Here is a 12,706-nt window from a genome sequence, read left to right on the forward strand (position 1 = left end):
AGGGACCCGCAGGTGACGGTGTGAGCCGAAGGGACCCGCAGGTGACAGAGAGCTCGGGACAGCACCGCGGCGGAGGCGGAGTCCGAGCGCACCAGCCGAGGACACTGATGCTACAGCTCTCGGCTATGCTGAAGGCCCCGCAGCCGGACAGCACAACAGCCTCAGTCCCACAAGAAGGGCCTCGGGGGCAGCGACCTCCTTTCACACAGCTCAGGGGAGAGAACGCGCGCCCAGAGGGAAGGACACAGAAACGCGGTGCGCCAGGTGAGAGTGTCCACGTCTTCGATGTTCTCCTTCCAACTTTTCTGTAGGTTTGGAAATTTTCACAATAAAAAGCTGGAGGAAAATTAAAATTTTAAATGTAGATAGTTTTTAAAAAGTAACGTGCCATCTGAAGTAAGAGTTTGTAGAATGCACGGAAGAACGAGGTGAAGGGCACCCAACAGCCCAGCACCCGGGGAGACCGGAGCAGAGCAGCCCCGGTGTGGGGAAGCCCGGCTGCCCCCAACGGGCAGGTCTGGCCTGGACTTTCCACGGCAGAGCGCTATAGATGCATCTCCTCCTCCTCACGATTTTCTCAATAACGTTCCCTTTTCTCCAGCTAACTCAGTTGTAAGAACAGAGTACAGAACACAACACAAAGAGCAAGTGACTGTTGATGTCATTAGACAACAGTGCGCTCTGGGTTAAGTTTTTGGTGAGCCGAAAGTTACCTGCGTTTTCAACGGCACAGGGTGTCAGCGTCCCCAACCCCCACATCGTTCAAGGGCCAACAGTACATGCAAGCTAATCTCTTCCTAAATGTAATTTCTAAAAGTAGAATACTTGGGGAAATGTTAATTCAACCCGTCCTCTCCAGAGACAAAACTGGAGGTGTGCTGGAGCGCCGAGCACAGACATCCCAGCCTCTGCCAGCCGTTAGGAAAGGCCGCCCTCCTTGGGCCTCTCAAACTGGTTCTGGCCCCACAAGGCCCTGACTGCTAGCCCCTTCACTTGGGCCACTGTTCAGGCTGTTTAGAACTTTGAGAAATGAAGCAGTGTCCCCCCCATCCCTAACCCCAAGTAAAAAGCAGGCTTGCTCACCACCTGCTACTAAATATGTCGATTCCCCAAACGCCGGGTTTCTCTCTCAAATGCAGCTACAGGAACCCTTCTGGGCCCCCTGGATCCAAGGGAACCAGCAGGCTGACCCCCAAGGCCAGCTGCACTGAGCTGAGCTACAGACCCTTGGTCTCTGACCCAGGAATGCATGTGTTCTGCCTGCATCCAAGAAACAAGAGAACTCAGAGACTTAGGAGGAGAGTAAAACCAAACCCCTTCGCTGATGGCTACTGGGACACGATCACAGAGAAAGGAAATGAAGGACCTACAACGTGTCCACAGGGAGCTGCTGGCTGAGGGGCTGTGAAATGTGGAAGAAGGAATGTGTCCAAACCAAGAGGCCCCTGGACAACACTGTACACTCTGGAAGGTCCTGACGAGGACAGGACACGGTGGCTGAAATTGAGGCTAACAGAGGCAATGAGCTCTATGTTAAGGGCATGTCTAAGGCCAGAACTCTTGGTCTGAATGTGCTACTAACTCGCCCAGAGACTGTGGAAAGCCACTGAACCTTCTCTGTAAAATGGGACTTGCGACAGACCCACCTCCTAGAAGTGGTAAAGACGAGCTACGGTGCGTGGCAGCGGCTGGTTCTCGTGAGAGTTCAACAAGCACTAGTGGTTACTCCTTCCATCACCCAACTACTTCGTCAAACAAGACTCCTCTGAGAACACAGGAGACGAGGCAGCCGAAGTCTAGCTGAGGACAAGCAGAAGCTGACACCCCACAACCCTTCCCCATGGGATATATGTGACACTCCTCAGGCACTCCTGGCTGCCCCGAAGGAAAAACAAACAGTTAACTGATAGAGACCACAATCCTGTTTCCAGTACAAGAGATCTCACAGATCCCACGGAGACCATGCAGAGTTACAAAATCAGTCCTTTCCTAAAGTTTGCAATCCAGATTGTTTCCAGTGGGTTAAAAGGCAGTCCAACGTAGAGTCCCTGGGAACTGAAGAAGCCTACTGGGGCCACGGTCCCAGACAAGTAAAGAAGGTCCATTACCAATTGCCCCCGACTCCAGGTGACCCACCCAGGGTATGTCAGAGGTTCTATGTGTCAAAAGCTACCGGGCATCCCTCAAGCAAGACATCGCTACTGATCACAATCCTGCCTTCCCATGAAGACATTCCTGCCATGAAAGGCCCATAGCAGGGATGCCGGCCTCCCTCCCCCTCCCCATTACATCCTAGGCTGCCGACGGGTGCCTGGTGGAATACCCATGCCTCCATTAGGGCCCTGCCACTTTTAACCCATGGGAAATACTAATAAAGTTTTATAAGAGGAAATTACCCAGTTTTATCATTTAAGTTGTTAGTAGAGAACATTGATAGAACACAGTGAAGATGGAAATCCATCACGGTCTAAGCAACATTCCAACACATGTGGTCTTTACAGCCAACTTCCCTGGGAAACCGCCTGGCTGGGTTTTAATCCCACGGGGTACTGTTTTCAGCCGGCTCCCAGTGGAGGTCCCACGGCCAGAACGGGCTAGACCAGAGTGTAGGGGGGAATCTCATTAGATCAATGAGGAGGAAACCTCACACGGGAGTCTGAAGATTGGCAGCCAAGCTGGCGACTTAGGTGGCTGTCCCGGGCCCAAGACAGACGACTCTGCGTAAGGACAGGAGTAAAGGGAGAGCACCAGGTCTCTGGGTCTTATTACCATCTCAGCCAGGGTCTTAACTTCCAGCCAGAGGCAGACTTTCTCCTCCCCGCAGAGCGGACACGGGCTAGAGGACTGCAGCCTGCGCAACGGACATGACTGTGTCCCACTAAGACTGTTGTCCTTGAAGGGCCCCTGGAATGAAAGTAGAGAAGAGAGAAAGTACGCGCCAAGTTCCCACGGAGGCTCAGAGTCCAGACGAGACTAGGAAGCCCCATGTTCGGCGCCAAAGGATGGAGTTTTGGAACATAGATAAGGTCCAGTAGGGTGAGGTCCAAAGCCGACGACCAAGAAAGAATTCTTGAGACGTCTCTGGTGCAAAATGGTGTTTTTATTAAAGCAGAAGGAGCCGCTGCCCGAGCTGAGAAGGGTATACACTTGGGAGTCGGGAAGGTAAGAACACGGAGGTTTGACTTCTGTGCGGTACAGATCACGGACTCCCGAGGCCTCGCCGTGGCCTCGCCGGCGCCACGCTAAGGTCGTCCTTCCCTGCAGTAAGAGCCGGGACGACCGGAGGAGCGTCACGCTCTGCCTGCTTCAAGGGTCCGCGAGTGGGCTGCGGGCCGGAAGGACACGGAATCGCACCCACGTTCCTCGCGGGCGTCGGGTCCTCGGCAGACAGACGCGCCGCGCTCTCGCGGACCGCCACGGAGTGTCCCGCAGGGCTGGGCCCGAGGCGCGCGCGCACGGGTGGGGCTGCGGGCTACCCGCCCTCGCCGGTCCTCAGCTGGCCCGGCGCCCCGCACCCCGTTCCCGTCCCCGTCCCGTCAGACCGTCCCCAGCTGCCGCCCACAGACCCTCACCTGCGCGCCAACTCCCCGGGCTCCCCCGGGGTCCCTAAGTCCCCCGCCGAGTGCGCTCCGCCGCCGCCGCAACCCGGGACGCGCTCTGCCCCGGACGCTCGCCGCACCCCCGACCCGCAGTGCAGCGCGCCCTTCGGCCGTTCGGAAGCGCGCTCCCTGCGTCCGGCCCCGCGCGGCCCCGGGTCCGGGCACCCGCGCAGCCGCGGGGCAAGCCGCGGGGCAGGCCGCGGGGCAGGCCGCGGGGCAGGAGCCTCAGACCCTGCGTCGGGAGCGCGGCCGCGGGCCCCGAATCTGGCGGAGGCGCCGCTCGCCGAGGCTGCGGGCGGCCAGAAGCGAACCCCGACGGCGGCCGGGATGGCGCCCGCAGCTCCCGCTCGCTCCCCAGCACCGTCCCGGGTCGGCGGCCACCGGCCCCGGCGGCCCCTCCGACCGCCCGCACGCACCCCGCTCTCTGGGAACGCCGTCGGCCGCCTGCCCCACCGTCGCCGCTGCCCCTGCGGACAAGGATTCGGGCACGGCGGGCGAACCGACTCGCCCCGGCCCACACGTTCCCGCCAGCGCCGCCGGGCGCCCGCTCCAGACCCCGCGGGCGGCGCGCGCTACCTGCTGCAGGTACTGATTGATGGTGATGTGCGCCATGGCCGCTCTCTCCGCCGGAAGTGAGCGGGGCCGCGCGCCCGGCCTCGGCCGCCGCACTTCCGGCCCGAAGTCCGTCCCTTCCCGCGTGTCCCCCGCCCCGCCTTCTCCGCACGCGGGTTCCGGAGGAAAAGAGTCCGTCGGAGCGTGCGCCCGGGGCCGGCATGGCGGCGCGCCCAGGCTGAGGAAGGCTGGGCCCTGCGCTGCGATTCGCCGCCGTCCCTCCGCGGGGACGCCTCGTTCGCGCCTCTCGGGAGCTCGGCTCTCCCCTCGCGCCGACCCCTGACCGGGCCTGCGCCCCGCCGCCGCCCACCCCCTCGACCGTTGCCAGCGCCCCACGGAGCGCCGCGGCCCGGGGCGGCGTCGGGGTCAGGCCGGGGCCGGGGTCGCGCCGGGCCGCGGGGCGGCGGTTGGGCGGCCGGGGCGGCGCTGACGGAGGCCCGCCCGCCCGCGCGGCCGGGGAGGCGGGACGGGGCGGGGCGCGCGCTGCTTCTCGGCCGCCGCCATGGCCGACGAGACCCCCAGGAAGGGCGCCCTGTCGGCGCTCGTCGGACACACCAACGGCCTCACGAAGCCCGCGTCCCTCGCCGCGGCCGCCGTGTCCTCCAAGCCCGGCGGCGGCGGCTCCAAGAAACTAGTCATCAAGAATTTCCGAGGTGGGTGCGGGGCGGGCGGCCGGGCGCGGTGGGCGCCGGAAGTGCCGGGCCCGGGGCGGCGGGGGCCCCGGGGAGGGAGTTGGGGGCCCCGGGGAGGGGGCGGGGGTCCGGGGGACGGGGGCGGGGTCTCCGGCCGCCGGAAGTACCGGCCGGGGTGAGCGGGACTCGCGGGAGTGGGTGGGGGTCCCGGGGAGGGGTAGGGGTCCGCGGCCGCCGGAAGTGCAGGTCCTGGGGCGGCGGGGGTCCCGGGGAGGGGCCGGGGGACGGGAGGGGGGTCCCCCGCCGCCGGAAGTGTCCGTCGTGGGGCGGCGCGGTCGCCCTGCCCCGCGGCCGGTGCGGGAGCCGTTGCCGCGCTGTCCCTGCGCCGCGGTGACCGGAGCCGCCGACGGTCGCGGGGACAGCTCCGCCCGCGTGCGCGCGCCGCGTCCCGCAAAGCGCCCTGGACGGCGACAGAGCGGCGCTGGCTCCGGGAGCCCTGGTCTCGCGCGCCGGGCGCAGGGTCCCCGGAGCGGGGCGGGCGCGCGGGCTGACGGGGCGCTGCGTTCGCAGACAGACCGAGGCTGCCCGACAACTACACGCGGGACACCTGGCAGCAGCTGCACGAGGCCGTGAGGGCCATCCAGAGCCGCACGTCCATCCGCTACAACCTGGAGGAGCTCTACCAGGTGAGGCTCCGCCGGGACCCCCGGGACTGGCCGCGCTGCTCCCGCGCCGCGCGGGTGACAGGGACCGGCCGCGGGGGGGGGGGGGGGGGTGACGCGGCCTGCGCCGAGCGGTCCTCCGTGCGTTCCCCAGTCGGCGAGACCCAGGCCCTGGGCACACGAGGACGTGCCTCCAGCAGGAGCCGCCGCGAGCCTGCCCCCCCCCCCGTGGGGGCTTCTGTGTCCCGGCGCTGGCGGGGTTTACCGTGGGCTCAAGGCCCCGGGAGGGCATCTGGAGTGACCGCCCTGCGGAGACGGTGCGCTTCCGGCGGCCGCCGACGCTCGCCGCTCCCAGGTCGCGCGGGACGCTCCGTGCGTCCTTTGTGCGGTGTCCCGCGCTCGTCGCTCCGTCGTGGGCGTCGCGATCAGCCCGGCTGGGACTTGCGCGCGGATTCTGTGGCACTTCAACAAGTTCTGTTCCTCGCCTAGACGGTCAGCAGTGGGTGTCACTTTGCAGGGTCGGCGGGTCAGCACCGGCTGGCCTGGTGTCTCATCCGGAGGGGCGTCACGAGCTGGTCCGCCGCCGCCGGTGCTTTCGGCCTAGCTCAGCTGCATTTCTGTGACGCCACCGTCTTTATGGGGACCGGAGTTAAATCTTTTCTGTCTGCCTGAAAGTGTTTGCTGTGAAAGACACGGAGATTACAGCAGGGCACGAAGAGGAGAGTTAAAGCCACCTACACTCCCACCGTCCCAGGAAGGCCGCTGTGGGCAGTTGGACGGGCATCCCTCCTCTCTTGGGTTAAGTGTGTGTGAGTCTGGTTTGTCTTCCGGTGGACTTTCAGCGTGGAGCTTACGGCAGTGCGAGTTTCGGTAAGGTGTGCGTTGACGAAATAGCCATCGCCACGATAAAGTATGGGATACTTACGCCACTTTGAGAAGTCTGTTCCTTCCCCTGCCCCAGTCCTTGCAGGTCATGGAAGGTCCTTCCTGTCAGTGTGTTCCTCCCGTCCCAGAGTCCCCTCGGTGGGACCCGTATCCTGCAGTTGCTTGTGCCCGGCGTCCTCCGATCAGGGTGGTGCTGGGGAGTGTCAGGCCCTTTGAGCGGCTGTGATTGCCGGTTCGCTGCTGGGGAGACCCAGGGCCACCTTTCCCCAGGGTAACAGACACTGAGATCTCCAGTTGGGGTTATGGCACGGCTGTTACGAATGTTGACACCGAAGTCTCCCGTGCACACGTGTTCGCTGCTCCTGGATAAAGACCTAGAAGTGGAGTCTCAGAGTCGTAAGCAGAGCGTGTATTTATCTTTTTAGGACGTCATCTGTTCGCAGAATGGCTGTGCTGTTTAGTTTTTGTACCAGTGATGTGTGAGAGCACCAGTTTCCTGTGTTCTTGCTCACACTTTTTTTTTTCAGATTTTTAAAAACTTTAGCCACTTGAGTACATACGTAGTGGTCCTCTGCATTTTCGTATGGATTTTAGAGTCTGTTTGCCTATTTCCGCAAAAATGTGTGCTAGGATTTTGATGAGGATTGTGTCAGATTCTCCATCAGTGTGAGGAGTGCTATGTCTCGATGGCGCCGCGCCCACCAGCGGATCAGAAGGCACGGACGGGTCTGTTGAGTCTTCCTTGATTTCTAGTTGTTTTCAGTTCAGTGTATAAGTCTTGTACCTCATCTGTGAGATTTACCCGTAAGCATGTGATGTTCTCGGTGGTGGTTACAGGTGGTGGTGTAAGTTAGAGTTTCTGGTTCGTGCTAGTGTGTAGACGTAGCACTGTCGTGTTGCTCTAGTATGGTGCTCTCTTGCTAACGCTGCTTCTAGTAGCTTCTTCCAGATTCCATCAGATATTTTACATAGACAGTCATACCACCTATGAGCAAAGATGGTTCCACTTCTTCCTTTCTAATCTTCATGCCTTGTGCTTCCTTCTCTTACCTCTGCTCACTGTTCAGACCCTCCAGAACGATGGTGCGTAGAAGTGGTAGAAGCCGACGTCCTTGTGGGGCTCCTGTGGGAAGAGCCTTCAGTTTTCCATCCTGCAGTATGATGTTAGGTGTGGTTTTTTCCAAAATACCCATTGTCAGATTGAGGGACCTCCTTTCTTTTCCCAGTTTGCTGAGAACTTACCAGAAGCACCTGTTGGATTTTGTTGAATTCTTCTGTGCCTGTTGAGGTGATTGTATGACTCGTTTTCTCAGCTTATCGCATTGATTGGCTTTCCAGACGATAAGACTGTCCTGCAGACCTCAGATAAATCTGACTTGGTAGTGGGGTCTTATTTTTTTATATGTTGTTGGATTCGTTTTGCTAATACTACATTGGTTTTTGAATTTGTGATCACGGGAGGTGGTGGTGTGTTTTCTCACATTTGGTTTCCGAGGGCCAAATAGTCCCTCCTTTTACTTTTTTGTAAGAGGTCATATAGAATTGGTATTATTTTTTCCTTAACTGTTTGAGAGAACTCCCAGTGGATCACTAACTGGCTCTCTTAGCGGGGAGCTCATAAACGACACATTTCTTCAGCGGCTGTAGAGCTGTTCGGATCACTCCTGTCTTCAGGGTCACTGATCTTCTGCAGCACGTCATCTGCCAGGACTGCTGTCTGCTGGGATTTTTGTCTCGTGCGTTGGCGTTCTCTCCAGATGCTCAGTTGGAATCTTTTCTGTGCCTTCCCTGTCACTGGGTAACTTCCGAGCTTAGGGAATGGCCTTAGAATAGCGGTTTCAGTGTTGGTTCCAGGCCACTTTTGAGTTCTTTTCTCCCCAGTAAGGGTTGTGTTTTCTTCTTTGCACGTCGGATAATCTTTGATTGTCAGACATGTGATGGATATTTTTGTATTTCTATAAATATTCTGAGCTTCCCTGCAGACCTGGTAAATTATTTGGGAACAGTTTAATCTTTTAGTCCTGCTTCTAAGATTTGCTGGGCAGGACGAGAGCAGTACTTTGTCCAAGGCTAATTGCCCCACAGCTGGGACAAACCTTTCCTGAATGAGTATTCAGTGCCTAGTATCGTGTGGTTTTCCACTCTGGCTTGTAGGAAGGTGCTATTCCTGGTCCTCTGGGCACCAGACACTGTTGTCTCTGAATCTGACAGTTTCCTCACACATAGCTCCTGGTCATCACTCTGCTGAATCCTCGAGGGGGGCTCCCTTGAGGTCTCCTCGCTCATCTGCAAGCTCCTCTCTGGCTGCATCTCTTCCCTCTGGGCCCTTGTCTTGGAGACCCAAACTTCAGCTCCTGGTACCCACTCTGCAGCCTGGAAGTGGGGATATAAGAAGTTGGGTCTTATAAGTTGGGATATAAGAAGTTGCTGGGGCTTCTTTTCCATCTCCCAGAGATCACCGTCTGTCATAGGCCAGTGTGCAGTGCTTTGAAAACGGATGCTTCTTTCTTTTTTTTTTTTGGCAGGGGTGGGGCGTGCTGCCGAAGCGGGGCAAAGGGAGGAAGAGGGAGAGAATCTTAAGCAAAGCAGACTCCATACCCAGTGCAGAGCTCAGCACTGGGCTCAATCTCACAACCCCGAAGTCATGGCCTGAGCCCAAATCAGAAGTTGGGACACTTAACTGATGGAGCCACCCAGATGCTCCTTTTGTATATTTTGTGTGGTTTTTGGTAAATTCAGGGAGAAGGGCTAGTCTAGTCTCTCTATTTTGTCTTGACCAGAAGCAGGAGTCCTGTCAAACACCTAAACCCCCATAGGTTTTTAGTTTAAGAAAATAACCATGCGGCGCAGGTAGAGCTAATTATTCCTCTTTTCCTTGAGACTTGACTATCTGGTATTTCTTTCCCATCGTTTTCCTCAGTAGAGTGACTCCGCAGTGGCTTTTACCCAGCAGGATGTTCCGTGATGGTCTCCATAGATACTATTGTAAATGCCCTGAGTGTCCATGTGCTGTCTTAGGACCCTGAGGGCCAGAGGGGCTTACCCCCCAAATGGGATCACATGTTCCATTGTGTGGGCACTGCAGGAGGGCCCAGTGGGGGTCTGTTGACTGACTTCCGAAGGGGTGTGGGCACAGGCAGCTCCTGGCCACTCACAGAGACCTTCCCCACGCAGTTCAAGACAGGGCTCTGGAGTGAGCTGCTCAGATCTGTTGGAAGCCAGCGGGACAGAAATAGTAAGTGACGTCATTGTGTAGTTACTGACTGTGTGCTTTACCCTGGTCTGTGATAAAGGAGGCAGTGCACTTGACCTGTTGTTTCGAAATAAAGTCTGTTTTCTGAGGTGGTGTGGCGTATACTTTGCCGAAGAATCTTGTGTGAAAGTAACAATTCTTACTGAAGTGTGAAAGTTATTTTAGGTTTTTTTGAGGAAGTCTTCAGGATGGTTTGATGTTGATTTGTTTCTCAAAGTGGGGTCTCTTATCCTCCCATCAAGGCATCCCTTTTGCAGATAGGCCCCAGGGCGTCAGCTATAGTCCACTTGTCCTTTCTTCGTCACTCTGCTTAGTGAAGAGGGAGGTGCCAAGAGTGGTGACGGGAAAGTCTTCACGGGGACAATGTTTTCAATGCATAGAACTTTTTAGTCTGTTCAAAGACCTGGGGTTTAGACCTTCTAATCACTACCTGTGGGAGAAAGTTTATCTTGTGTGTCTCCTGTCTCTACGTTTTAGTCCTGCTTGTCACCGTAATGAAACAACGGAAAACCGAAGGCTGCATTTTCGAGAAGGGTTTCAGGGAAGGGCTAATGTTGATTTCTGGCAGTTTTGATACCCAGACACAAAGCCATCATGGGGGACCTATTGTTCTGAGGAAGGCTCTGCTGTCTCGAGTCAGACTAATGTCTCTGAAATCCTGCTGCCTGGTGATAATTAAGTGAAGGAAAACGTGGACTTAGGTATTGAATGCGTTAGTAGGATGGCTCAGACAAATGCGACAGAGTGAAAAGGCCTGGACGGTAGACGCGCACAAACATCACTTGATGGCCCAATTTGAGAAAGTAACAAATTAACCAACAGTGAACTCAGTACATAAGTTATTCAAAAATAGGAAAATCTGCAAACTTCAATCTATTTGGCTTAATAGAAGGGATTTCATGGGGGCGCCTGGGGGCTCGGTCGCTTAAGTGTTTGCTGAACATCTGCCTTCAGCTCTGGTCCTGATCTCAGGATCCTCGGATCGAGCCCTGTGTCAGGCTCCCTGCCAGATAGAGAGCCTGCTTCTCCCTCTCCCTCTGCTGCTTCCCCTGATTGTGTGCTTGCTCGCTCGCTCTCTCTCTGTCAAATAATTAAATTTTTAAAAGATTTTATATATTTATCTGACAGAGATCACAAGTAGGCAGAGAGGCAGGCAGAGAGGGGGGAAGCAGGCTTCCCGCTGACCAGGGAGCCGATGTGGGACTTGATCCCAGGACCCTGAGATCATGACCTGAGCCGAAGGCAGAGGCTTTAACCCCCTGAGCCACCCAGGCGCCCCCAAATAAATAAATATTTAAAAAAAGAAAGGATTTCGTAAGTCAGCAGTCTCAGCACTCAACAGGGCCGGTTGTTTCTGGAGGTGGCTGACATCTGGGACTGGGAGTCTGCTGGTAAACAGCCACACTGACCCTGGCGTTCCCCGAAGCCCTCGTGCTATGGCACTTCCCGTTCCCAATATCTCCCCTCACTTGGATCTGAGTTCTGATTGAGTTTTGACATCCTTTGCTCATTTCTTATAGGTAGAAATCTGGTGGCGTAGAGCCCTGTCGGTGCCTTCTTCCCAGGCGGTGAGCTCATCACCTTTCAGCAGGGCTGCCGTTGAGTAGGGCCCGTCTTCCAGACTGGCTACTGCTCACCGCGGGGCGGTCGCTGCTGCCTTCCGCCCTGATCTGCGCGTGCCTGTTTGTCCGAGGAGCGCTGTGCACTCTTGCTGTAAGGTGCGCTGTGCCGGGAGCCCCAGCCAGTGCGCCTTTCCTTATAGGGGTTGGCCCGGGGTGTGATTTTCTCCAGGGCTGGGGGTAGTTCTCATTTTCTCTTCATCTACTTAAATAGCTCCTAGTGCCGGCCTGCTCTCACTTTTGTGATTTTTCACACTATGGCACCGTTTACTCCTTTTTCTCTCTGGTCTCGGCTTTGGTCCTCAAGGCCTTTACGTGAAGCAGATCAGCAGCCAGAATCGCGTGCCCGCGTTGTATGGCTGCCAGGCTCTCTCCCCACCCTGCAGCACGCCTTGCTGGGCATTCTGCCACCGAGGGACAAGTGTCACTTGGGGCTGAGGTCTTGGCCCTGCAAATAAACAGGCATTTGATGCTGCCCTGCTCGGCTGTCCTAACACGGACAGCAGCCTGAAGGGGTTGGGTGTGGAGGCCTGGAGGACTTAGATTAGAGAGCTGAGCTGTGGGCGGTTCAGACAAGCAGTGTCTGCGGCCTCTCAGCGGGAGCCTTTACCTCACACAGATGCTGCTTGCCCGTGGGAGCCTTTACCTCACACAGATGCTGCTTGCCCGTGGGAGCCTTTGTCCTCACACAGATGCTGCTTGCCCGTGGGAGCCTTTATCCTCACACAGATGCTCCTTGCCCGTGGGAGCCTTTGTCCTCACACAGATGCCACTTGCCCGTGGGAGCCTTTGTCCTCACACAGATGCCACTTGCCCACCTCTAATCGTTGGATTAGCTAAATTCCTCTTCTCTGTTAGGACACTTGAAAAGACGAGCAGGGAACGTCAGAGGCGCCTTTCCCCGTACAGGTCAGACTGAGTACTCTATAGGCCAGAGAAGGCATTCCTAAATCCAAAGTATGTCGGTTTGGGGAGGGGGCTTCCATGTGACGGCGCTCCTGGACGGGGCAGAGAAGTCTGCCAGGGCCCTGCGAGTGGGGCCGCCCTCTGTGCTCCCTGTAATGTGAGACTCCAGCAGTGACTCAGCAGACTCGAGAAAGGACAGCACCCATGGCTAACTTGGCTCCTCTGGGTTTGCCTGTGGTTGAAGAGGCCCCCGAGTCCTCAGGTTTAAATACAGAACGAATCTGTGTGCTTCAGGTGAGCAGCAAGTCTGTCCAGATAGGACGAGAAACAGTGTCGGAAAACCCACAGTGACAGCCTGTCACAGCTGGAGAGAGCTGGCTTTGAGGGCACTGAGTCCTGCTTCGGGAACTAGAACATTCGTAGTGGTTCCCTTCAGTGACTTGTTGTTCCAGCTTCTCTGGATTTTTACCAAACAAAATACGTTTTATGTATTACATTCAAAACATTTCGTGATAATTATGTTTGTGGGAATCCCCTA

The 12,706-nt window shown here is 57.0% G+C and overlaps 2 protein-coding genes across 8 annotated transcripts in view; one reads left to right on the forward strand and one right to left on the reverse strand.

Moving 5' to 3' along the window:
* Nucleotides 1-4,544, reverse strand: part of LOC111146902 (PCI domain containing 2) — a 22,096-nt gene extending 17,552 nt beyond the window's left edge. Inside the window, exon 1 of one of the 5 annotated variants that reach the window (XM_022502642.1) lies at nt 4,176-4,544. In XM_022502642.1, coding sequence (XP_022358350.1) covers nt 4,176-4,211 — 36 coding nt within the window. In that variant the 5' untranslated portion in view covers nt 4,212-4,544. Of the gene's footprint in view, nt 1-2,769; nt 2,924-4,015; nt 4,118-4,175 lie in introns of those variants that run through there. The other 4 variants (XM_022502639.1, XM_022502641.1, XM_022502643.1 and 1 more) reach the window with 4 other exon arrangements.
* A 130-nt stretch (nt 4,545-4,674) lies between these two features.
* Nucleotides 4,675-12,706, forward strand: part of LOC111147089 (cullin 4A) — a 43,420-nt gene continuing 35,388 nt past the window's right edge. For all 3 annotated transcript variants that reach the window (XM_022502974.1, XM_022502972.1, XM_022502975.1), the window contains exons 1-2: nt 4,675-4,864; nt 5,414-5,529. In XM_022502974.1, coding sequence (XP_022358682.1) covers nt 4,714-4,864; nt 5,414-5,529 — 267 coding nt within the window. In that variant the 5' untranslated portion in view covers nt 4,675-4,713. The remainder of the gene's footprint in view (nt 4,865-5,413; nt 5,530-12,706) is intronic.

Source organism: Enhydra lutris, unplaced genomic scaffold, assembly GCF_002288905.1.
Source record: "Enhydra lutris kenyoni isolate GAN:26980312 unplaced genomic scaffold, ASM228890v2 scaffoldscaffold15, whole genome shotgun sequence".
Classification (NCBI taxonomy): Eukaryota; Metazoa; Chordata; class Mammalia; order Carnivora; family Mustelidae; genus Enhydra; species Enhydra lutris.